Source organism: Apus apus, chromosome 8 (assembly GCF_020740795.1).
Source record: "Apus apus isolate bApuApu2 chromosome 8, bApuApu2.pri.cur, whole genome shotgun sequence".
NCBI lineage: Eukaryota > Metazoa > Chordata > Aves > Apodiformes > Apodidae > Apus > Apus apus.
In genome coordinates, this window is record NC_067289.1 from 21987460 (window position 1) to 22014766 (window position 27307).

Here is a 27307-nt window from a genome sequence, read left to right on the forward strand (position 1 = left end):
TGATGACTCTCTCGGAAGCGTTGGCTGCGCTTCCAGCGCCCGCCAGTCATCCCGTGTTGCAGGTCATCCCGGTCCCAGCCCACTCCTGGTGCTGTGAGGGGCAGCTGCTCGCTCCACAAGCTCTAGTGACTCTTCAGGCTGCTGCAGGAGTCACTCCCTGGGCTTTCATCCCTTACATGATTTCTTACTTGATTTTTCACGTTAGTTTCTTTATTCAGGGCACTATTGTAGCTTAAAATCTGTGTCAGTGATTTAAGAGCACCAAATCTAAAGATCCAAGTCAATGCTCACATAGATATAGATGAAACTGACGAAATGTTTCTAGCATTCATTCTTTTATTAATTACCATCTTTTATCATGCATCTTTTATGCATTTTCAGTTACTTTATCCATATTCTAGACGTGCTCAGGTGTCAGTTTTTAGCAGCTCTGTGTTCAGTTCATGCTGTATTTCTTTAAGTGGCATCTTCAGATGTGTAATTTGCACAGTCCTTTTATGTGCAGTTCTACAGTTGTCCTGAGCAGGACTTTGTTAGTCCTGCAGACATCGTGCTTCTTAATCATGCCCTCAAGCTGTTCATGACTGCAGTGCATAGCTTCAGTGGTTTAACTGTGTCTTTTTTTAAGCTCTCACAGCATTGCTTTGGCTTACAGCTGTTAGAAGTAAAATAATTAATTTGTTAAATTTAAGAGGGGAACTCCTTAAAGATGGCTGATGTTAAACTGACAGAATAATTGGGCTGGGATTTTTCAAGGAAAACTTTTGAGTAAGTGATAAAAAAGAGCTGGGCACTTAACTCTGTTAGAAAAAAAAAAAAACAAAGCCAACAAAAAAACCCAACAAAAAACAACAACCAAGCAAAGCAAAAACCACAACAGCTTTTGTTTGAGAAGATGCTAAAGAGCAATTGTTCAGGTGCATTTCATGTGAAATTCTATAAAGTTTTAGTTTCCAGTCATTTTTAAATGTGCATATGTAGAATGAGGAATCAAAGTCCATTTATGGCAGCAAAAAAATATCCTGCTCGGGTCACGTAACAAGCATAAGAAAAGGTAGCAGTCCACTCAGATAATATAAACCTTTAAAAATTATTGAAGATTAAAATTCAGGTGTTTTTCTTAAAATATTGTAAGCTCATGCTACATATTCTGTACATGTGTATTTCCATGAGGTGTATTTTCAGACTCCTTACAACTGCTCATATTCATAACTGATTAATATTATTTACTGCAGAACAGTTGCTTGCAGTTTAAGCACAACAATGTCCAGTCCTGTCAGAATCCAGTTTTGTGATGTTTGGCTCAGAATATTTTCCATGTCTTTACAGTTCAGAGATTTCAGCTGCCCCTGTCATTTTTGTCACGGGCTCTCTGGCTTTAGACCCTAGGATGAATGAATTTCCATGACAGGAACAATATTTTTGTTTCCTTAGATTAACCTCTCCACCTCTCCTACACCTGCACAGATAATAAGCCGTTCACAGACCTCCAACACCACCAGCAGCAGTATTACCCAACAGACTATGTTGCTGGGGAGCACCTCTCCAACCCTGAGTGCCAGCCAGGCTCAAATGTATCTACGAGCTCAAATGGTAAGTTTTAATTACAATTGTTAAGCTTGGTTTTGGTTTGCTTTGCCCCCTGCCCCCCTAGAAAAAAACCCCTCAACTTACTCATTTCAGTTTTGATTTTGTTTGTGTAAATGGTTTCCTTTAGTTTCAGATAGGATTGAGAATTTAGTCACTAGTTTGTGGATGTGTATTTTCTGAAACTCTGTAGGCTTCAGAAGTGAAAGGATTGCTGTAGCTTAGTTTCTCTGGTGCAGTTTGCTTGAGTGTGTTTGGCCTGGTTGTACTATGATTATTAAATGGATTGAACAAAAGAGCACCTGTCTTCTAGCCATGTAGAAGAGCATACTGGAGTCTGTCTATATTCAAGGTAGATTGATTTCCAGTGCACTGGTAACGTTCAGAGTTCTGACTCTTGATTAAAATTTTATGTTTAACTAAGACTGCACTTTGTGTTACTGTCTGTAGAGTTCAGGTTAAACTTGAGCTTAGCTTTCATTCTCTTGAGAGTCATATGAAACTCATTAGATTCCTGCAATTTCCTGTCAATATGGCATTTCCATTTCCTAATGGGCAATTTAAAAAGAAATTATAAAATCACGAAACAGATTTTTCAAATCTAATACTTTCTCTCCTGAGCTGCATATGAAATGAACCTTATAATCTGCGTGAGACTTCACAGACATTACTGAAGTTACATGAATGCTCAGGTACCAATCAGTACTTGGTAAAGGATAAAGACACTGTTATGGCTTGTGTGAGTGAATGACCAGAGCTTTCTAGTGTCAATAGGAAGAAACACTGTTATACTACATGGAGATTCAGAGCCAGAGGTCTATGACTGCAGTGGCTGGGATGCTTTCTTCTTAGCTGCTCCTTGCAGTTGAGATCTCTAAAAATATGGAAGGCTAACTAATGGTTTCTCTTCAAAGGCTTCCATAAAGGTTGTCTTTGTTGTATTGCCTATAAAGAAATTAATACTAGGCATGCTGGCATTCTGAAGTTAGTGATTTCAGGTTGGTTGTATGATACGTGTTCTTGCTATGAAACTTACTTGGCATAGTTCATATAACAGCTCTGCTTGTTGGAAGGTCTAAGTCCTGTTTCATTAATCTAGTAGATACTGGGCTGATCTCTTGACTTTTTTGCTTTGGTTTCACTCATTTGTAATATTGGAGGGAGTCTCTAAAATGCTTGTATGAAAGATGATAGATGTGTGTATAGATAAGAAAGATGTTTCTCAATATGTAGAGCAAATATTTTACATTACTATATTTTAGTTTTATTTACTGAACTACCATGATAAATTGTTCTTTGAGTAAGTTCACCTAAAAGTAAAAAAAGTCAGTCTTAGAAGCTGTCTGTTTCACATGTAAGTTATGGATCTCTCTTTAAAATACTGCATTTCTTACTGTGTTTCCTTTCACATATTTTCAAAGTTTCAGTCTGTTACCAGATATTTTTTCTTGCTTATCAGCTTATTTTTACTCCCGCGACCACTGTGGCCGCTGTCCAGTCTGACATTCCTGTTGTCTCATCATCCTCCTCATCTTCCTGTCAGTCTGCAGCTACTCAGGTGAGCTTGTGTAAATTTATTAAGGGCATTTCCAGTAGAGTGGGCCAAAACTGAAAAGTAAGGAAACATTGTGCTTCAGTTTACTTGCTTTTAAGTGAGTACAACTTCAGTGTCTGCTGTTTGCCATCATCAACACGTTTGGAAGTGACCATGTTATATGTAAAATTTGGTTCCTGGAGATGACGTTTTAGGTCTTCATAATTAGCTATCACCTTTATTACCTTGAGTAACCTATATTTGTATATAATCTGTAAAAAATAAGTGTCATTGTACAGGGTTGCAGTTAATAAGAAAAAAATGCAAGTGGTTATATATATAGATTTGTGTGGTACACTCAGCCAAGATGTTTGTGAAGGTACAGGATAGTGATCTCACATTATTATCTTCCATGTAGAGATATCAGAGAAACTCAGAAGTTCATCAGTGATTAGCAGTGTCTCAATGACACACCTAACATGGACTGCTAGGTGAACTGACACTTCTCTCCTGCTTCTTCTTCTTCCCTTCTGCTTTCATACTACTTTCTTTTCATGTGTGTCCCCCTCCCACCTGGACATCTCAGATTAGTTACCATATCTGTTGAGATGTGCTGGAGGTTGATTTCTACCCACAGAGATAGGATTGCAGTGGATGCCTCATGTGTGTCAGTAGGGAAACAAATACCAGTGTCTTCACAACGGGATTTGAATGCATCCTGGGGCAACACACTGAACAGGGAGAAATAAATTGTCAACTAGCTGTTCATTACAGAAGTACTAACTGTTCAATGAGGAAGGGATTGGGCAGTCAAAATGGTGGATGGTGACGATTAGTCCTCTTTTTCACATGAAGTATGATGTAAATTACTGCTACAAGGGTAGTCTTTACCCTTGAAAATTAAATTCTAGCTCAGCATGTAGGATTGGAAAGCTGGGATCATTATGTACAGAATCCGGCTGTGATATAACAGACATTAGTAAAAATAATCACTGCCTGATTTACATTTCACAAGGCAAACCTCTTGTTTCTTGTGACATTGGAGGTGTCATGATGAAAAGGTACATTAATTCTGCTGTAGAAATAGGGGGCTTGGGTTTGTTAAGACATGGATAACAACGCAAGGCACTGGTTTATGTTAGTCTCTACAAATGTGCTTACAGACCACTGCAGTTCTGCAGCATCTGTGTAAAAATAAAATTGCATTTGCTTAAGTTGCCTGTGTCATTCAGGCTGAAAGCACAACAAAAGAGAAAAAAAGGCAAATTTAAATTTAAGGTAATGAACAACTTCCATTTTTTTAAAGTTCAATAAGAGAAAATGCTTTCCTGTATTTTCTTTATCATTGGGATAAAGATAATTGAAGCTCACTATACTTCTCTAAATGTTGTGGCTTGAAGATTACTCTGATATGCAGATTTTTAACTTCTCCTGTATTTTGATAAGAAGCATCACATAACATTATTTTTTCCCTATTTTTTCCTGGATGTGTTTTCACATTTTCCTCATTTTCCAGGTTCAGAACTTGACAGTGCGCAGTCAGAAGCTGGGGGTGTTGTCAAGTTCCCAGAATGGCCCACCAAAGAGCAGCAGTCAAGCTCAGTCCTTGTCTCTGTGCTCTAATAAACCTGTCCCCAGTTCCAAGAGCAGCCAACCAGATCCCTCAGAAAGCAATAAAAGGGGCGAGAGCCCAACTCCCGAGTGTCGGGGGACACCGGTCACACGGACATCGAGCATACAGCACCTCATAACACCAGGTAGGATGAAAATGGAGCTATAAGAAGCCTAACTTAATTAGTTAATTTGTATGTTACGGTTCTGTCAAAGCCAAAGGCCCTCTGACCAGGTTATTTTAGATATTCCATGTGAATAGAGTTTGATGTTTAATAGTAAATGTACTTACTTGCTCATATTGGACGTTACACAGGATTTTGATGTAGCAGGGTGATACAGCAATGTTCTTAAATCACAATACAAGCACAATATAGAAATTGTTACACACAGCTGAATCACAGTACAAACCATTCTCATTTCTGGTCTGTCTGCACAAGCCATCTGGGAAGCAATATGTGGGCTGAAACCCCTCAAGCTTCTTGCTCTCATCAAAATCCGTGTGTTTTGTTTATTGAGAGAAATCCAAATAAGCATGCAGTCAGTTGGATAAGCATTTAAAATGCATACAACATACTTGCATTTTAGCTTCCTTATTTTGAAAGAGTAAGAGTAGTCTACACAGTCTGAATTCTGTGGAATTCACCTTGGCTTAGTAGCAGCTCTTAGAGGAGGAGTGAGACTGAGAGGCAGGCATTCTTGAGGTATTGAGCCCTAATGCTCTTAGAACTCACTTCTGAAAGGAAAAAAAATCCATCCTCACTAACAGAATAAATAATAAAAAAGATAACATAAGTGAGTTGCTTCTCAAGTGGAAAAGACAAAGCAAGAAGAGGTTTGCATGTGGAGGAAAATGTGTGCACATGCTGTAAAGGAATTACTAGGGAGACACTGGTTCCCTTAAGGGTGGTGTGGTGTCTCTGAGAGCTGCACTATTTTTAGATTCATACCTTTCAGTTTGTGTGTTCAAGTTCAGGCACATACTTTGAAAGGTTTTAATTCATACTGAGCTCTTGGAATTTTGTTTAGTCTTTTAAAATCATATCGCCTAGACTTCAAGTTTGTCAACAAATCTTGTTGATTGGGACATGCTTATCTCTTCCATGACAGTCTGTTTCAAAGCAAAGGTTAAATCAGTTCTAAGTTGCATGAAGTTCTTAAATAAGTGAAGGCTGGATCAGCAATAATCTTGGAACTAGCACAAAAAATAGAAATTTCAATTCATTGCTGCATTTTGCTTTGGAAATGGATATATTCTCCTAATAAATTGTTCCTGTGTACTAGATCAAAGAAGATATTTCTATAACATAGATCCAAGGGCTTGAAAAAGTTGTACTGGTCCTACTTTACAGTAGAAACTTCCATTCTTATAATATTTTATAATGTTCTCTGGGCTTATAGAAATAAATACTAATTGTCACTTTTTTCCCCCCCTCTCACAGCTTCATATTCTCCATTGCAACCTCATTCTCTAGTAAAACATCAGCAGATCCCACTTCATTCACCATCTCCAAAGATTTCCCATCATCAGCTGATACTGCAACAGCAGCAGCAAGTCCAGCCAATTGCACTTCAGGCTCCTCCAGGCCAGGAACCCCCTCCGTCACAGCACTGCCTACCACTCCCAAGCCATGGTCTTCCTCCAGGTCCCAGCAGTGTCCAGTCTCATTGCTCACCTATTCACATCCATCCTCCACCCCTAACACTGTCTCCTACCCCATCCCAGTCAGCTCAGCAGTCAGTAGTGGTATCCCCTCCACCTTCTCACTCCCCTAGTCAGTCACCCACTATAATTATTCACCCTCAAGCACTTATTCAGTCACAGGCAAACTCCCTCATGCCAACAGCACTTCAGCCAGAGCAGGCTGCTCCTCAGCAGGCCACTACCAGTCCAGTTCGACCAGTTGCCCAGCCCCTCAACCTTCCCTCACACCTTCCGCTTCCGTCTTCTCCCGCTGTACATATAGGGTCAGTAGATCAGCCCAGCTTAGTTTCCCCAGGCCAACCAGTTGTGTCCTCAGCACCCCACCAGCAGTATTCAGCCTTGCAGTCCACACCTATCCCTCTTGCAGCTCCTCCTCAGCTGTCAGCATCTTCAACTCAGATTCAACAACTGCCGTTGCAGCCTGTGCAGTCTTTACAAGTGCAGCCTGAAATTCTGTCCCAGGGCCAGGTTTTGGTTCAAAACACTTTGGTTTCTGAGGAAGAACTTCCTGCTGCAGAAGCTTTGGTCCAGCTGCCATTTCAGACTCTTCCACCACCACAGACTGTTGCAGTAAACCTTCAGGTGCAGCCATCCGTACCGATTGAAACTCCAGTGGTAAGTGGTGACATTGCAGTTCTTTAGCCTTTATCCTCAAATCTGTTTTCAGAGGGAGCTAAACCAGGTTCTAGACAGAGGATCAGAAGAAACGTATTGATTACAGAAATGAGTTTTAAGAAAACAATAGACATTTTCCTCTGATTTTTTTTTTTTCTTTGGCTCTTTGTAATGGGTGCTCAGTCAACAATGTCAGCCAAGAGTCATTACAGTGCAACTTTTGGCCTGAAATCTTACCTGTTAAGGACATTGCAGCATGTTTACACTTTAAAAGGCAAGTAAATATATGTCAACATATGTCAAAATGGATTTTGATAAATACACTATATGCACTGTAAGCCTTTAACTCTTTGTGTTAATACAAGTATAAAGTAGGCAATAATAATTGTGAGTAGGAGAATCATCTTTATACTAGGTGTTAAAGTGTAGAGCAGATTATTAAGATAAGAGTTCTATATAATTAATTTTGTACTACCATTAAAAAGAGCCTCTTCATCATGAAAGAATAGGGGAATTTTTATTCCCTCTTGGTGTTTCCCATCACTGCCATTTAATTCAGTGTTAGTCTTGGACATCTGCACTTTGTAACTGAAGGTTTTGGCTTCTCTCACAATGAACTAAACTCATGTACAAAGAAATATCAGTGAAATAAAATTATATGCAAATAATGCTGACATTTAAGGTGACGTTGCTGGGCTTGAGTGGTAAAATGTGAATGAGCAAAAGAATCAACAGCTCTTGAAGCTCTTGTCACCTTTTCTTCAGGCTACCAACAGGATAAGGAAGAAGAAGGTGTGCTGTTTGTCTTAAATGTATATTAAGAGGATACTGATAATCTCAACTCTGGTATTTCAGGGAGATATTGGGCAAAAGAGTAGAAGCCAGGTTTTCTTTTGGCAAAGTGATCTCTTGCATTCTAATCTGCTAACTGACTGTCATCAATTCATGCAGATTTGCTTTAATAGTTTTGAGGAAAATACCATATAAGCTCTTACAACCAGTGATGCTTGATGGCCTTGGTGTATTCTTCTGAAATAGTTTGATTGCAGTGCTGTTTAATATAGAACTCTTTGCAGACTGGTCATTATGTTACAAAGTGGAAGTGTTTAAATAGCTACAAATATGTGTGTAAATAAATATAGTAAACCATAAAGGTAAGATATTGAGAAAGTCTAGTTCTCTGGTCTGTTTGATAGGAGAACTGTGCCTCTTTATATTTGGCTGTTTGTGACAAAGTACTTTAATTTTGCTCTCAGACAGTGTGTTGTCCCCAGAATTCATTGTTCTGTATACAATTTGGAAACTAGTATTTTGTTAGGAGATGAGCCTATTTTAACATTCTAAATGGTAATTTATTTTAAAAACTGTATTTATGCAACTCTTTCAAGGTATTAAGATAGAATGGAAATCTCTCTAAAGCAATAGTTTGTTGGATGCAGATTTACCAAGTGGAGAATGTATGTGAGGAAGAGATGCCTGAGGAATCAGATTGTGTCCCAATGGCTAGAACACCTACACCACCCACTTTGTCTCCACCAGCCATAACCCTGGGGAATGGAGAGGCACTTAATTCAGAAGATCCTTTGTCAGGTGAGAACATAAGGTTGCTGTTCTGCTTAGAAACTTCTGCTAGTTATTGATACTTCAAAGGAAAAAGGTAATGTTTTGATATTTTTTTAATAATTTAGTGGTATCATTTTTTAAGTAGAAGAAACTATATGAGAAATCCATGTGATAAAATTAATTATTCAGTCCCAAAAGTGCAGCTTATGTATGTCTGTAGATAACATGGAGCACAGGAAATGCTTAGTTGAGCTCTTTAGCATATATTTTTAATACTAACATCTTAACAGGAGTGTCAGTTGCCAGTTAATCTGTAAGTGAAAGCTGTATGCTATGGACAAAATATCTGGCTGATCTGGTGTGGAGACTGATTTTGCAGAATCAGGGTCAGCAATCAGAAATTGCTGTTGAAATGGTTGACTACACTGTAATGATTCTTTTTGGCATCATTACTGTTATTTGCCACTGTAAGGAACTGTTCTAATGCAGAAGCTACCAATAACAATTTCTCTTCAGTGAATTTTAAGATATACATGTTTGTGTCAATTGTCCTGCAAACCAATGTAACTTCCCCATATATGCTAAATATACAAACACATGCTCTCTATATAATATAGTGTACATATATATATATATGTGTGTGTGTGCTTAGGGATGCTTAATGCCTCAATGCTGTATGTACTTGTGACTCAGCCAGGTCACTGGGCCTCAAAGCATCCCTGAAGATAAATGCTCTCCTTAGAAATACCTCAGCTGATCAGTCTTGAGAATCCAATGTTTGAAAATACTGGTTTCTTCTTTTGAATTCTGGATCTGTGGTTTGTGTAGGTAGTCAATGGCCAGCTATGCTTATGGTTAGTAGGTACTGAGTTAAGGAAAATGGTTACATGAGAACTGTTCGTGAATTAGTCTGTCAAGGAAAACCATCTTGTTTTGAAGGTAAAACTATAAACCATAGAGGAAAGCCTCTGTTACAGCATGGTGGATGCAGAGCTACGTGTGTTTATCACCTCTTATTTCTAGAATTCTGAGCCAGTGATTGGACATAAGTGATAAAAACACGCTTTGCTCTTTTTTTTTTTTCAGAGCATGGTGGCCTGCCTTCAGTGACATCATCAGTCAGTGCCTCAGTAATTAAATCTCCATCTGATCCTTCACATACCTCTATTCCACCACCACCTCTTCTGCTTCCAGCAGCAACGACAAGGAGCAACAGCACCTCAATGCCCAACAGCATTCCTAGCCTAGAAAATAAGCCTCCACAGGCTATTGTTAAACCACAGATCCTGACCCATGTTATTGAAGGCTTTGTGATTCAGGAGGGGTTAGAGCCATTCCCTGTAAGTGTAAATGTTGCTGTGAATTTTTTACTACTAATTTCTGAAACAAACTATTTTTAAGGGTGGGGTTATTTATGACTAGTAGCTTTTTTGATCTTGAATCATTTTTTCACATGTTGGTTTTGACCTTTTTTCACATGTTTCTTACACCACTTCAGTATGTTTATATGCTGTTTGTATTGTCTTACATATATAATTGCAACTCATGCTGCTGTTTGGCTTTCCAGTGTCACTGGATGACAAGGTACTAAATGAAAACAGAGACCCAGCTGAGCAGATAGGCTGTATATGGAGATAACTGCATTTTAGGCTACCATTTGCAGTAACTTGGTTTTATGTTTGTATGTCTCCTAGGTACCTCAGCTTAATTTGAACCTCTGCGTTGAATCTGTGTTAAAATTCCAAAGTGTTAAAATGTTATTTAGTGTTGGTGTAATTAGTATTGTGTCTGGTAAGAATTACTGTGGAAGATTTTAAATCCACAAATGGACAATTAAAAACCTATGAGCCTCCCTTATTATCTGATTTAATGTGTGTCTCATTTTCCCATACCTTCATTTCTCTAGATAACGTGCTTCTTCCTTTGTTAAATGTAATTGCAGACCAGGAGTGAGTCTTTGGATTTGTTTGAAGAATGGTATTTAGAGCTTTGGCACTCTATAATAATTGGTACAGAATAGAAATTGTGATTCTAGTCTCAGTTACAACTGCTAAGTCATAAATATTATTTTCAATTATTCGTTGTTCAGGTAATCACTGTTGCTTTGCTTTTGTTGCAACAGGTAAGTCGTTCATCTTTGCTGGTAGAACAGCCTGCAGAAAAAAGATTGCTAGTGGAGGGTCAAATCATGAGTGTTGTGTGTGTTGAATCAGACTTGCAGAATGCAAAACATGCAGACAACTCGTCGGACACAGAGATAGAGGATATGATTGCAGAAGGTTTGTAGTTTTGTTTGTTTTTTTTTTTTAAATATCCATTTTTTCCCTTCATTTCTGTATGTATTATGGAATCCTATCCTACCTGCACTTCTGGAATCTTCCTGCAGTCTTTAATAGAAACTATTTACCAGCTACACATCATAACAGCAATTGCTGTAGATACATACAAATGTCCGGAGGCTATGCATTTGTCCTGCTTAGAATACAGTTGTCTCTGGCACAGCTCATGAGCTAAAATGTCAGTCTAGTTGCCCAGGCTGTATCAGACTTCATAAGTGTCATGGATGTTTTTTAGAACTCGGCAATAAACTATTTTGGATGCATCACACCGGTATTACTGTTCAAGCCCAAATGTAAGTAGCCTCATGAGTGCTATGAAATGGAAATTAAACCATGGCCTGGCACAGAGAAGCCAAGTTACTTTTTAACTCACATTTTTGTATATATTCATCCAAGATTTTCAAGTTGAGAATTTTTCAACCACCTCTGAATTTCCCCTTCCACAGTTTGAGTAATTGCACAGAAACTGGTTTTGGTCATCTGTTTAAATTTGTCTTAATGTAACTTAGTTTCCCCCTCTTAAAATAGTTCTTGTCCTGCTCTTGTGTGAAACCAGAGTGAGCAGGGTAAGGAGGGACAGAAAACAGTGCCTGCTCCTGGCCACAGGCCTGCATGGGGAAGTGGCTGGAAAAAGGCAGAACAGTATGTCCTGAGCAGCAGAAGGTGTCAGGGTAGCTGTGCTTCAACTGCTTTCCACTTCAGGCATTGTAATTTGGCTCTTAATTAAAACAGTCCATCCCCCTGATCTTTCCACATTGGAATTTTCAATGTAGCTGCACCAGTGGCAGTTCATTAGTTACTGTGGTTTCTGCCTTGGGAAAAGGTACTGAAGTTCTGTGGGGAAGATGGCTGCATCCATTGTGTATCTCAGCAAATAAATTAGTCCAAAATTCAGTATATTAAGTTCTGATGCATTCTTTTTTGCCACACTGATTTATATACGTTGCTGCTCATACGTGTGTTGGGTCAGAACCAAGTCAGGGATTGCAGAGCAGGTAGAAAGCTTGGTCTATAAAGCATTCTGTCTGAGCTTAAGAGTATTTGTTGGTAGTGAAGTCAAGTAAGCATTCCTGGAATTCCTGCATAAGGCTCATTTACTTTACCACTCAGGTGATGCATATCTCTGCTTAAACTGAAGGGTACATTCTTGCTTCAACACTGACTTTTTATTGGAGCTGGTTTAGCTTGGAAGCATATAGCTGAAAGGAAAGATTGGTAGGTTTCAGTTCTCTTACATGTTGATATAACATCTGTGCAAAGAAGTCAAACTGTGGAAACAGTACCTGAAAGTTAAACATAAAGCAGGGTTTCCTAATTCACAGCTGATTATATGATTGCATTTACTGGTTTATCTCAGTGTAGTCCAGAGCCCTTCTGCATTTTGCAGTGACTGCCTAGTTTAGGCAGTGGCTGGTAATTGAAGTGTTTTGCTTTGTAACTGTAACTTTCTTTTGACTGTGTTATAATTAAGTCATTTATGTAGAAAAATGAAGAAAAAAATTACCAAGTCCGTTTTTTTAAACACGTTACACATAATTTGAGGCCCGTACTTGATTCTTCACAAACCTTCACATAAGCGTGTCAAACTAAATTTTAGAAGGCAAACATCTGGCATGTGGATTGTTGCAGTTTCTTAAGTCTTTGGTTCACTGATTTAAAATTGCTGTTATTTTTTTGTATTATCTCCCAGAGGCTTTCCATTTAACCAGTTACTTGAGTGGCAAGTCCAGGGACATGAAAGCATCCAGCACAAGAGGCTTTAAAAAAAAACCAAACAGCTGGTAAATTGTATGATTTGTTGGACATTTTTTGGTTATTTTACAGCTCAATAGAGCTGGACTGTTTTTCTACATACAAAATGAGACTTCTAAGCTTCTTACCTCATGACTGTGCTTATAAATTGCTATTAAATAAACTTGCTTTCTTGATCAAGAGTACATCTTTTTTAATACCTCATTGCACCCAGTGTGTTTGGAACAAAACAAACTTGTTGCCCTCTGGTGTATCTTCTTATGTATTTGCAGATCTGTTTGCAGGAGTTACTTTACTTTTCATTTGTTGTAGGAGATCTTAATTCAGTTTTGTTTTCAGTAACATTCTCTAAGAACTCTTCAACATTAACACCATATTGTTCTCAGCTTTCAAACAGCTTGTCCCCTTGTTTCATGTAATTGTTTAAACATTCATGTGTTTTGCCTTTAGTTATGGTTCCTGACAGCTGGTGGTAGATTTAGGAACACAATTTGCAACTACTCATTAGATGAGCTAGTGTTGACACATTTACATATGCAGAAGTTGAGCAAAGGAGATTTTGTGATACTAAACCAGTGTATGGTTGTATGTGTGATAGAAACACGTGATGTGCAAGAGAAAAGCTCATAGCATCCATTTTTCCTTCACTCTGTTGGCACTTTTCTACACAGCATGACCTGGTTTGGGAGTGAGGGTTGTTTGTTTTTGTATAGAGTGAGCGATTTATCTGAAGGGTTTCTGGTACTTTTTTAGCTTCAGTTGCAAGATTGGTCACATCTGCTATGTTTCCAATTTCCAGTTTTTACTTTCTGTGTGATACCAGCTTATTAAGTTGGAGACTTGCAAACATGGTAATTTTCAGTGTGACACTGACAGAGTATTTGTTAACTTCAGTTATGACTTTGAGTCCTGCTGCCTTGGATATGTTACTCAAATAACCTTCTCAGTATTTTCAGCTCTTGGCTGCACTAGTGCTTTTTTGTTTGTTGCCTTGACAATACAACAGTGTTAGCAAGCAGCTTAGTGAGTTTACATCCCTATAACAGACTTCTAGAAATTTGTAGTTAAAATCTTTCCATTAAACTTTGATACCTGCATTTGCATTAGTTGGGTTCTTTTACTTAACCTGAATGAACACAAAATGTTGCATTTCAGTTTGTGCCAGTTTCAGTCCTTGGCTGCTGTTGATGTCTTTCACAGATGGTGCACAGGAATAAGGGTTGTCTTTTTCCGTGCCAGAAGTCAAGTTGGTTTGCAGATAGGGTGGCATTATTCTAGGCTGTGTACAAACCATATTCTACCCACGAGATACACATCCAGCAGCAGAGGGCTTAGACATCCAGCATGTGATCTGTGTGCAGCTTTGTTGCCTTCTGCTGGGTTTTTCTGCTTTTTCTTTCACTGATGCTTTTCTCAGTTGGTGTTTGAATTCTTCACAATGAGCAGGGAAAGTGCCTCTTCATCTCAACAATAACAGAAAAATATCCTGTAGTATATTCTGTAAAATATTCCAGAAGGCTGGAAATCAGTAGGTGCTAAAATCCTTTTCTTATATGCAGCTCATCTTTTTCATAGATAAGATTCAATGTCAAGTCCCTTTGGTTGTAGCAGTTGCTTACTCAAAGAAAATATTTTAAAAGGTTAAATGCATTAATGTCATTATGGGAGAGCTTGGATTTACACACTGGAATGCTCAGTTCTCTTAACTGTCTATAAACAATTCCTGAGAACTGTAACAATTATTTTAATTGTTCTCCATTGATGAGGGCATACTTGCTCATGGATGGCTTGAAATTTAACAGAAAAGCTGGTTTAAGTTCATCGAGTAACTTAATTGAAAGTTCAGTAGAGCTCAGTTTGCTCAAGATCTTTTTTATAGAGAGTGAAATCTATGACTTGCTTAGCTTTGCATAGTTTTCTGTTAATCAAAATATTTAATTAAATTTAGATTTTTAAAAATTCTTCTACCTCCCTGCTTGAGATGAGAAATTTGAACGTAATTTTGTGTCAATGAAACTGACTTCTTTGTGTCTCTTTTCTTTAGAGGGACTGGATGAAATTGAAAATGATCTTCTGAAGTGTGAGTTTTGTGGGAAAATGGGATATTCTAATAAATTTCTACGGTCAAAAAGATTCTGCTCCACGTCCTGTGCTAAAAGGTACTCTCTCCAGTTATTGCTTATTGTTACCTGGTTAATGGAATAGCACCCAAATAGTATCTGATGTTGAAAAATAAAGAAACAAAACACGAGTGCTTTCTACCTGTGTTTGCAGAGTGTACAGATGCAAAGGCCTGTGGTAGATTATAATATATTTCAAGAAGACAGACAAAAGGAATTAGTTAAATTGTGGCCCTCTTACCATAGGACACCGTGAATGCTATTGGGCTGTGGGAGGAGACAGAGACCATGGAAGAGAAATCCATTAAGAGGTAGTGTTTGGAAATTGGTGCCAAAATTCATGGGCCACAAATAGTTAAATATTTCTCATAATCCTGTTGTCTTCCTCTTGATGGTGGAGCAGTGTCAGAGAAGGAGTGCTGGGCTAGGTGGGCTTTCTTACAGGTTTGTGTGATGCTGGGGAGAAACCCTGCTGAATTTAGCTTGTCATAATTGAAATGCTGCACAGGCAAAAAACATTCTTAAACGCTTTCAGTAGCAGTGTAAAAATTCAGTATTTGCTCAGAGTAAAATAATTGTAAACAGTAATAATTTAGTATTTTCTAAAGCTTCTCCTTTCCTGAAATTAATAAGTGATGCCATTTACTTGTACATGGCTGGCAGACAGCTGGTTTCTATCTCTCTTGGGCTTAGTTTGCTGCTTCCATTGTTGTGGTTAAGAGAGGAAGAATTCATAGTAAAACCTTCCATCATTACAGCTAGAAAATGGATATTTAATCCCAGATGTTTTAGAAAAGGGAAATATTGCCCATTTATAATCACCACTTCATTCTTTTTTGGCATTACTCTACCTACAGATCACCTTTCTCTTGTGTCTGCTACTTTTTTAATCCCCCGTGTGAGACATTCCCATTTTAAGTAGTGGAAATACATATTTCTGGTTTGGTACTTGTTGGGAGACTACCAGGGAAACAATCTTAAGAAGGGATTTGACCCCTAAAGAGGAAGATGGGATTTTTTGCCTCCATCCTTCCTTCACTGGGTGTCAGCCAGGTAGAGAAAATGGAAGCAAAATATTTACTGTGACTGTAGGGCCTTTAGCGAGCATTTTAGAGAAGCAGCATCGGACTCTGTGATAAAGTGCAAAGGTATTTCCCTCATGGAAAATGTTTAAGAATGGGAAAGACAGACATCTTCCAGGGATGATTGAGATGTACTTGATCTTGCGTCAAGACAAGGGGTTGGAGTAACTGGCCTTTGAGATCCCTTTCCTTGACGTTTCTCTGATGCCTGTTGCTGTCTTTGGGCAGCATTTCTGTGGGCAGTGTTACTGTTACTTGATTGAACGCAGTCCAAAAAAAACTAATAGTGCCTTATTGAATGTATCTTACTTCTTTAGGCACAGCCTTAGTTGCACTAAGAAATTTGGGCTGTTCACATCAGACAAGACCAGTCGCTGGAATCGGAAATCAGATGCCCAAAGTCTCGGGCGACGCGGGCGTCGGCCGAGCGGCCCTGAGGGGGCACCACGAGATCATTTTCTTAGACAGGTCTGTGCAATATTTGCTTAAAACTATGGCATCCTTTTGGGAATTACAAATAAAATATAATACTGTAGTGTATTTGTACTACGTTTTCCAGCTTCCAATTACTTATCCATCTGCAGAAGAAGATACGGCTTCTCATGAAGATGCTGTTCCGGCTGCCATGACAACCCGTCTGCGGAGACAGAGTGAAAGGGAGAGGGAACGTGAACTTAGGGAACTAAGAATTAGGAAAATGCCAGAGAGCATTGACTTGTTACCAGTGGTGCAAGCTGACCCGTCAGTATGGACTGTTGATGAAGTCTGGGCCTTCATACGTTCTTTGCCTGGTATGTAGCTGCTAGATGATTTGTGGTTTGGTTCTTTTAAAGAAACATAACATTTTTCTGGATTTAATGAAACTTTATTACAATTACTCATTCCCATCCACATTAAGGCCTAGTTTCTAACTTCAAAAAAAGTTCAGCAGACATATAAAATTATATTCACAACCTGCCACAACTTTTATTGTTAGATGCATACACGTATATATTTGGGGATTGATTCTGTTCTCAAGCATCTCTATTTTTAAATTTTTTTCCATTTGCTCCTTAAGAATGTTCTTTACTGATTGTGGTACAGCCTGTGCTAGTGCTTTGCTGTACCAGAAATATTAAAAGTAAATGTTATGGAATACATGCTGCAAGCAACTAAAACATTTTAATGACTTTACTGGCTGTATAAATACTGTTTGTGACAAATTAATTTGTTGGGTTTTTTTCTTCCTCCAAAAGATAACCGTTCTCATTTCTTGTTGTAATAAATATTGGCCACGAACTGGGTGTTTACCAGGTATTAAAGCCACATTGTTTAAAATGCCATGGAAAGTAGTCTTTTAGTCTTGATTAAGGGTTAGCCAGCTGCTACAGAGTAACTGTTTTACTATGGAGATTGTATAGAGTTGTAATCTAAACTACAGGGGTTTAGTTTAAAACCAGAGGCTACAATAAAATTCCAAAAGATGTCCTTTCTCCATTCAAATTATCTTTTAATCTTATCTGTAATCAAGTGGCAGCTACTTGTTACATGGGGTCTGTTAACAAATCATGAAGAAACAAAAAAAAAATCAGGCTTTATTCTTTGAGGGAAACTAACCTTTTCCAACCTTGAATGTAATCACCATGAGACGTCATCCAAATGAGTTAAGGTTTGGATATTGATGCTTCCTTCCACATTTCCTTTCTATTTTTCTCTTAACACATTAGTAAATCCATCAGGAAATTAGACTATCTGTTCTTTACAGAATTTAAATCTGATCACACAAGAGGACACAAAATGAGTCAGTTGCTCTCATCTGGGATGGAAAAGGAGTTCTTAGAGATTTTCATATCTCTATAGTAGTATACTTTTACAACAGGGGAAACCTTTTAAATGCCCAAAAAATAGGCTTAACTGAGGAATAATTGAAATCGGGAATGGAAGATAGAGCACAAATTAAAATGTCTGAAAGGCCCTGAGACAGATGGAGAGACCACTGAATTGAGAACATAAATAGATAAACAGGAAAATTGTGGCTGTGGGAAAAGAAGTTTCAAATAAACAACTGACAATGAGTGCTCTTATTCACAGTGTTAGAGGATGTTTGTCCATGTAACAGAGCTGCCACACAGTCAGGCATAACTGACTGTTTCTGCTCAACAGATGCCCAGAACATCTTTTGAGGAACCTTTTGTTTCCACAGTGTTCTTCAGTGGAAAGGGGTCCTCAGTTACTTGGGACATTCCCATCAGTGAGAAGTCCCTTTTCTTGTGTTGTAGGCCACAGGAACCTGAGACCATGTTATTTCATGTTCAGAAAAAAGTTTCTCATTTTAAAAAGAATAAATTTAAAAAATCCAACTAGTTGGAAGTTGCACTTGTGAAATGAGTTACTCCTGTGTATAGAATATTGACTCTGATAACTGATGATAAGTGTCTTTGAGACATTTATGCTAAAGCCCATAAATCAAAATTCTGTTTACTTAACCCAGCAGTGGTAACATACAGATGGAATTAACACCTTTTGGAAATGGTAGCTGAGTGAATATTCTCATTGAGGTGTACATAGCAGGACAATATGCACATCTTTTATTGCTGGAAAGAACCTGCTTGAATTATGCTTTTGCTTAATTGCTGCATCTGTGGTATTTTGCCAGTCTCTTCCAATTTCAAGATCATGGCAATTGTTTTTCCTAATGAAAGGAGAATGTTGTCTTTGCTAGGACTTGAAATTTCCAATGAGTAAATCTCCAATAGAGACTGTAATTAGAGGCTGTAGTAAAAATCACCTTCAGATTATCTTGGAAGTTCCCATCATAATGTTGAACTCTTGCATATACCTTAGATTCTACAAGTTGAAGGGATGAGAACTTGGAATTGGAAATTGTGTAGCTGAAAAGTTCTGGCTTTGGCAGAGTTATTGCATCTAAGAGTGCACGTTTCTCACCCAGTAATTCTTTTTTCTGTTGCCTTGTAGGTTGCCAAGATATTGCAGATGAATTTAGAGCACAAGAAATTGATGGACAAGCTCTCCTCTTGTTGAAGGAGGATCACCTTATGAGTGCAATGAATATTAAGCTTGGACCTGCATTGAAAATCTGTGCACGTATCAATTCATTGAAGGAATCCTAGGGGGTGAAGATGAAGGTTTAAACACCAGTTTCTCAGTGACACAACCAACAGTAATATGCCAATATCTTCACTGTGGCATGAGTGTTACTGTGCTCTTTTGTTAAATATGTGGGGTTTTCCCCACATACAGACTTAAAATGTTCCTTTGATTATACCAGGTAGTTTTCTGTAGTTTCCAACAATTAATAGGTTCATTGTGAAGCCTGAGTAATACTTTGAGTTGAAGTGGGAGTTTGTGGAAAAACATGAAGTGAAATATGCTATGATGGGTTAAATATTCCCCACCGTGTACTTTATTTTATAAGTCTGACACCCCAGTACCCTCCTCCCCCCCTGCCCCCCCAATCTAAACACCATTTAAGTTGTGTTGCTGTATTCTGCAAGATTTTTCCCATACAGCAGTTTTTGGACTGAAATAACAGAAGTGTCCACAGACCCTGTGGAAGCACTAATAACAGTAAAATGCTATGCATTTAGTTGTGCTCTCTGAATTCCTTTTAGTCTTGAGCAAACTGTTTGTAAGGGGTAGGTTTGCAGCTGGTTTTCCTTGTGTAGGCTTACCCTTGTCTCTGCCATTGTAGTATTTTCTTCAAGTCTGGAAATACTGTAAACCATTTAGGTGTCTCATTAAAATCCTCATCAGGCTACTGAAATGCTGGGCACTCTTGCCAGAGGTAACTGAAGCACATGTTACTTTACTCTTTGTATGCTGCTATGCACTAAGAGGGCATTAAGTTGTTAGGTTTATGGTTTTGCATGCTGCTAGTTAAATAAGACCAGCAGTTCTCAAATGGGGGTTCAGAGTGGATCTTGAGAAGGTGTGAGAACACCCAGGGTTCAGGTTCCTAAATGCCTAAGCATGAGGGGCTGAAAACTGCAGCCAGAACTAGCTCGTGTTGAGACAAGTGTACTTGGAAGACTGGAGGTAGAGAAGGGATAGCATAGCTCAGATGCTCTTGTTCTTGATACCTCTTCTAACTTGTCTTTCCCTGCAGTGCATTCCCATTGCCTCATTGGAAGCTTCCAAGCACCTTTTATTTGCCCACTGGCTAGTGTGAGCTGGGCTTGCAGTAGTCTGAGGAAGGAGCATGGTGAGTTGCTCGAGGAGGTCCTTTCAGAGCTCATTGTAGGAGCTGCTGCTGCTGCAGCAAGGGAGCCTGGAGCTGCAGATGGGCAGGAGTGCCACTGCTAGGCAGCTGTGGGAGAAATCTCCAGTGGCCCTGCTTTGTTCCTCTGGCAGCAGACTTGGATGCTGCAGGCCCAGGCACTGGGATAGTAGTATCTCCCATCTCCCCTCTCTCGCACTCTGTGCCGAACAAGTACGTGTTCCCTGGTTACTGACACCCTCAGAAGCTGCTCGGACACCTTCTGGGCCTTTGCTTCCCCATCACCTGTGTATGGACATTCGTGGATGTGTTTTGTACCTTCTGTTCCCTCCCTTTTGTAGCTACATTCTCCTTATGTACAGATCTAGATCCCTAAGCTCTTGTATAGGGAAAGAAGGGTATGTGTGCTGACAGAGTCGTTGTGTATATTTGAACTAAATATGTGTATGTGTCTGCAAATAATGTATTTTGTATTTTATGCAATTTAATGCATAATATATGGTCGTGTAGGGAGATGTTCAGGGGGACCCTAAAGAATTCCTGAAGAGAAGAGGAACTGATCTAAAGTTTGAGAACTGCTGACCTAGATCAAAAGGAGTCGATGCACATACACTGGCTGAAAGGAAGGTTTCTGACAGGTAGATTAATATGTATATTATTTAACTGATGACCTTAAAGAGTAAACTTGGATTACAGAAAAATCTGTTCTTCATTTTCCTTTAATAAGACTATTGCTTTGCTTCTATTAACAGACTTTCTATCATTATCTTCCAGACATCAACATTACAATGATTGTTTTTAATTACAGCTATTTGAGCTTATTAATAGCAAATGTTATTAATATTATTATTGACCACTGAAGCTCCACTGCTGTTCCACACTAGTATATGGTAAGAGCCCTTATCCAAATAGCACCAAAGGCTTTAGAGAATTTATTGATGTCTGGGTTTATTTTGGAGGGAAGCTGCTAAGCACTTTCTAATTTGTTTTTTTCTGTCTTCAGTTCCTCTTGTCAAATCAACTTAGTTGAAGGTTCAATGTTTGGCAGTGTTCATGTGAAAGATATTCAAATGATGGAGACAGGAGGTTCCCATCTGTAGCATTTCTGTAAGATAAACCCTGTAGCATATCTGTAACATAAGTTTTAAAGGATGCATTGTTTTGATGAGATAATTGAAGACTAAAGATATCTTAGATATTTATCCTTTGGCTTTTGTCTTAAAGTTTTATTATTTTTATACAAAAATTTCACTGGCTAATTTTTAACCTGTCTTCTGATTGTACTCTTCTTTGGCAATGTAAAAAGTAGGTATATGTAAATGTCATTTGATAATGGCTGAAGGCATATTTGAAAATGTGGAGTTGTCTCTTATTTAGACCTGCAGTTAATCACAGTGTTGTTACATGCGTGAGAATTTCATGGTTGTTTTAATTCTGCTTTATTAGACAGCTTTCAGGAGACCTTCTACAGCTAGTGTTTGGATATGACTCTGGGACATAATCACTGACAGATGCCGGGAGCTCAGAGTAGACCTGATTAATGTTCTGGTTCCTCTGGTACACTACATATTCTGGTTTTTTGGGAGAGCCACAGATAGTGAGTTATGCTTTAAATATTCATGAACACAACAACTAAGAATGTGAGCCTTACACATACTGAAAATTTGTTCCCTTTCCCTGGTTTTGGCATTAAGCAGGACCTTAAAAGCAGACACAGTTATACTAACCTTTACTGATAGAAATGCACATGCATTGGAGGGGTTGCCAGTGTAGCTGTGTCGATAAAATCAGTTTAAAGAAAAATGACATCTGTATGTGAAAGCAGGCTGGAAAATTTCTGAGTGCAACTCAAGTCTGCTTCAGAAGCATTTGTATTTACTCAAAAAAGCAATATAGTACTTTATATTCTTCCAGAACCATTTTGCATACCGGTCACTTGTTTCTGTTCAGATCAGTGAGGTTTTCCCAGGCTTCTACTGCCATTTCCCATGGCTTTTTCAACAAAGTAAGCTAGACTGTCTTGCAAAATAGGAAGCATTGCAGATTTTAATTGACTATGTTATAATAGTTGTGTCTGTCCCAGTCCCCCCGCCCTGGATGTGCAAGAAATCCTTTTCATTAGCTTTATTTCCTGGAGTTTTGCATTCTGTATTCAGACTGCTGCTGTTGTTAAGACTACAGCTCACTGAAATCCCTGCAATATTTCAGTTCCTATAGCAAAGAAGAGATTAGACTGTGAGATCTTAGCTCAAGAGAGAGATACATTGTGTGGCTTTTTCCTGCCCCACACTTGGCACATCCATAGGGCTTTATCAGCTTGCTTAGAGAGAGAATAAAAAATTTTGTCAAGTTAAATTGCTGCTTGGCTTGGATTGCCAGAGAATGTATGAAGGGTTTTTTAAGACTGAATGGTAAATCCATTCTTTACCCATTAACCCATTGTATTGTTTTCCAAAAGTGAAGTTATTGATGGAGGGTAAAACCTTTGCTAGATTTGTGTCAGTGAGATATCTCAAATAGAAGGTTTATATTCTGCAAGTATCCATTTCCCCGTTTCTTTCCTGTGAAAGCAGGTTTTTTTTCCCTTAACTTCTTTTTGGACAAATCACAAGTGGGAATCCAGCATTTTGATAGAAAAGATAGAGTCCATCATAACTGCAGATGTGGCAAGAGGAAAGAAATGGGATAAAAACAAGTATTTGAGCAGCCTTAGGATAGCTTTTGGATCACTTATCTTGATCTTAACTATTAGGAAATGTGCAGGTATAAAACCATTCCTTAACTGTAGCCTGAATGGGAGTTTATGTAGTGAGACTTTGCTGGGTGTAGTGTGTCTCTGCCTGGCATACCAGTTCAAACTAATGCCTATTTCAGACGAATGCTCCCATTTTTATGTGTACAATATCAGTGTAGAAACTTACAGCTCAATAGCTCAAGAAGTTTCTTAATCGTTGACAAATGTAAAGTTCCAAGTGATCAAAGAATTCAGTGACACCTGTACTGTGTGTCCTGGTTTTGCAAATAATTGGACATCGACAAAATTTATAGCATGAGTAGTTCTGATTATACTGAGACTATGAATATTAAAAATAAGCATGTGTATATAAAAGCTTTCAGGGTTATTTTCTTACCAGTATTGCATAGGGATGTCCTGATAACATCTATTTAGGTATATAGGTGTCACTCACTAGCCAGACTTTTGCTCATCATTTGTTCTAGGCTGCAGACAATGACTCTTCAAAAGAATCATTCTAGGATACTTGTTTTAATGTTCACCAGAGATGGAAAGAAACTAACATTTTAAAGTATTTAGTTTTAAATGTACTGTGTCTGTTGAATGCTGGGTGGAACAGGTATGAGCAGATCTATAAATGCATCATTTCAATGTAAGGTGTTAGTAATTGCTCATAGTGAAATAATTTTTAAGTTACTCTTGCACAGTGAGCTGTAGTTTCAGGAAATATTGTAAGGAGAAAGAGGAATTTACACTAATTTAATACTATGTTCATTTAAGTTAAGCCTAAATTAAGCTACTTTTAAAGAAATTTGTCTTTAGCCATAAGGATTTATTTACACCCTATCCATTTGACTGGATGGCTTTGCAAATAGTGACATTTAAGAAAGAGATGATAATTATGATGCAGAGAAGTGCCTGCTGTGTAGATGTCTATTTTCTTTTTCAGGAACCTGTCCCTTGGGCAGTCTGAGCTGATGGACAGCCTGTACCCCTGCAGTCAGAGCCTGGGACATAGGTAGAGAACAAAAGCAGTTAGGACATGTTAGGCTAATCCATATCAATCTTGCTGATTTGGTTTTTCCACCTTCACAACTTGGGAGGAGCTCTATCAGGTGTCCTTTCCTTCTCCATACAGATTTCTACATGTGCTTTTTGCCCTGTTGGGTGTGAGCTCTGTTGGTCAGGGCATTTTGTGTGACTCTTTTCTCTGGGTCTCACAGTCAGCACTTCCACATACACTCAAGGCCTCCATCCTCAGCTGCTCTGTAGGTTTGTGTAACCCCTACATTAACACTTAGACACACCTGCTTGTGCACTTGTGTGTGCACATTGTTTACTGATCTTTTCTAGCTAAAGGGAAGGAAAAAACAATTCAAAGGTGTGAAGATACATGGTAGACCTGAAGTGTAGCTTTTGTACTTGTTGATACAACTTTTCAAAAGCACAGGTCTGGGAGTCAGTGTTATGAACAGATTGCAAGTTAAAAAATTTTAAACTTCCAGCATGTTTCAGCTTCCTGCTGAATTACCCAAAATGACTGTGCAGTGAGGAGCTAGAAAAAGGAGATCTAAAGAGTTTTTTTCCATGTAGAAGGAATTCCAATTTGACCACAATTGTACGATTATAGAAGAGTGATCATAAATATAATTTAGGTGCAATACTTAAGGAGCATTTTAATTGGGTGTAAAAAGCACTGTATTGTTATGTAGAGTCGTTGAAAGGCTTATTGTTCAGAGGTATTCAATCAGGGTGTCCTTGCTGATTATGGGATTAGGCTAGAAGCACAAATACTGATTCATGAGGCATGCCTGGATTTTTGGAGACTTGTTCTCCACTGCTTGGTCCATGTACTGGCAGCCAGGATGTTGCTGTTCTCTGACAGCTTTTTGCTGAGTGGATGTTTGAAAGATCACTAAGACATTCTACACACCCAACTACCTTTCCAGGTAGTCTTTGTGTTAGTGTGTTATCAAACCAGTACTGATGAGGAAAGAAGGGTGTAAGGAATGAAGGTTTCTATTAATGAGTGCCAAATACTTCTATTTAGAGTTGAAAGCAGCTAAGAGTATCTCATTAAAACATACAGAGCATCTCATTAGAATAAATGTTGATTTGTAAGGGATTCTTTATCAGAGGAAAGTACAGAAGCTTCTCATGAAGGGTTAAGACTTTAGCCACTGTTAATATTAAATAATCCTATCAGAACTAAAGACTGTAAAGTGTTTGAATGGTATAAGGCCGTTTGTTGCTGGCACAGCACAGGAAGTGATGTACAGAGGAGACAGAGCAGTGGTTGTCTGTAGTACTAACACCTTCCTAGCATGGCTTCTCTCTTCTTTCCAACTGGCAGTGAAACTGTAATCGTCTTATACAGAGTAGTGGTTTATGGTTCTATGGCTGGACTCGAGGGTCAGTGTTACGACTTCCCAGAAGCACCAGAGAAAATACATGAAGAGAGAAAAAGATGTAGAATGTTAAGAGAGTAGCAGGATAAAGATCACAACTGGTATCTCCCTCCATAAAAAGTCATGGATAAAAGTGGGCTGACAGAGCTACTATTAATGTGTTTCAGAATGGTTCCATGGCTCCGAGGCCATGGCTGGATGCTGTGTGAAGCCTGTAGTGCTGCTGGTACCAACCCAGTGAGGGCCTAAAGCTCTTTGACCCTTCCCCAAAGAGCACAAGAGAATACATTTCATAGTATTACAGTGATTTAGCATCAGTACATTCACATTTGCCAGCAACTGTGGGAATTCTGCCACATCAGGACAGATGGGGCTGTGTAAACTTTAATTACAGGTTGAAAACCTGAACTACACTGATAAAATACATCAGCAGCCTTACACAACTTCTTGCTGTTCCAGTTCTATATAATGAATCAGAAGGGTGAGACTGCCAACACAAAACAGAAGCATCTGAAATGTATGTTCTTGAAAATAACTTTGCCTTCATCTCATGTTAAATGAATTTTAAATTAGGAATTTCCCTTGCCTGCCAAGTCTGTAGGGAGTAGTTATTTCATGATCTTCTGAAATGCCTGGTGCATTGCTATATTTGAGATATTTTCTGGTTTTTAAGTGGAGTTAAGTTTTGTAAATATTTTGTCAACCCCATTTCAGTGGGGTCCAGTTTATATAAAACCTGAAGAACTGCTGTGTCAAAAAAAAGGCATTTAGACATGGTTTGTCTTATTACATCTTAAGTGCTGAGTAACAGCAATTAGAATTTGAGAGAGCAGGGAGTGTTTGCTTAAGGTTGTTTTTCAGGTTAACATGCTTTCCTACTTCTAATATGGAAATAAAATTTCCTCCAGATACATTTTCCAGCATAAAGGATGAATATTTTGTGGTGCCAAACACTTCAAACTGTGTTGCTAAGCATTCCCGCCTCGTATTGCACTAGTTTTAACATTCAGTTTGTGATCATTTACTGTCCCTTTGGTGGCCTTTTGAACAGATTTTCCCCAGACTACTTTTTTCAGTAGAACAGTTTTCAGTAACAGTTTTCTACTGTTGAAAAATGCTCATGTCCTTTCGATCAACTCACTGAAACCTCAAATTTACCACAGACTGTGGGTCAAAGAAGCACTATGTAGGGTGAAGTAATAGATCAGAATGATGATTGGACTTTAATATATTGCAGAAATGTAAGATTAATATATGATTGAGATGTGACTGTGTATTCTTATGGAGTGACTTGCTGGAATATTCTTTTATAAGAAACTTAGCCCACGTAGCATTGAATTCTGCAATTAAATCTATGTCTATAATTGATGTATAGCAATGTAATTTGTAACCCGAATCTTAAATTTTACAGTTGAAGAGCACACAGTGAACTATGTAAAAAATATAATCTTCACTTTGTGAATCCTTTTTTTTAAAAAGCACTTTCCTATTGCCAACTAGCATGTGAATGAATTTTAGATTCTCTCATTCGTTACGATCTGTAGAAGTGAAATTCTTTAATCTGTTAATGGGTAAATTCATCATACAAATGCTGAAACAAAGCACCTTATACTATGCTGCTTAAACTTGCTTGTAATTGCACCTTTTGTTATCTGCAGATTTTTCTTAATGAGTATTGTGTGATATCATTGTTCCCTGTGGGTCTGGGTGAATGATTAACCAACCTGCAGCACCATTTACTTATATAGTTTCTATTTCAATACAGCATTGTATTGTGAGTTCAGTGCTTCAGAAATAAATGCTACTTCCATTTGTCTGCTTTGCTAGTGTATCATTTATTTCTCTTGGAAAAATTAAATCAAAACCTTCAAAAAACTTTAAGAATTTTTAAATGGTGATAGTATTTTTGCTAGAAGCCTGGCTGATTCTTCCCCTGCTGAAGTAGTCCCATTTGAAACTTAACTGTTTGGCTTCAAGGTAAATTTTAATTTCAGCAACTAACCTTGTAAGAGCATGCACATCTGCTTAGTACAGAGTAGAG

At 38.4% G+C, this 27307-nt stretch overlaps 1 protein-coding gene across 5 annotated transcripts in view; it reads left to right on the forward strand.

Annotated features, from left to right (window-relative positions):
* The window catches only part of PHC3 (polyhomeotic homolog 3), a 32952-nt gene extending 5871 nt beyond the window's left edge, over nt 1-27081 (forward strand). For 3 of the 5 annotated variants that reach the window (XM_051626951.1, XM_051626950.1, XM_051626953.1), the window contains 11 exons: nt 1435-1593; nt 3047-3145; nt 4638-4878; nt 6175-7052; nt 8492-8642; nt 9702-9955; nt 10738-10894; nt 14751-14865; nt 16226-16376; nt 16468-16699; nt 18864-27081. In XM_051626951.1, coding sequence (XP_051482911.1) covers nt 1435-1593; nt 3047-3145; nt 4638-4878; nt 6175-7052; nt 8492-8642; nt 9702-9955; nt 10738-10894; nt 14751-14865; nt 16226-16376; nt 16468-16699; nt 18864-19018 — 2592 coding nt within the window. In that variant the 3' untranslated portion in view covers nt 19019-27081. Of the gene's footprint in view, nt 1-1434; nt 1594-3046; nt 3146-4637; nt 4879-6174; nt 7053-8491; nt 8643-9701; nt 9956-10737; nt 10895-14750; nt 14866-16225; nt 16377-16467; nt 16700-18863 lie in introns of those variants that run through there. The other 2 variants (XM_051626952.1, XM_051626954.1) reach the window with 2 other exon arrangements.
* Nucleotides 27082-27307: the final 226 nt, after the last annotated feature.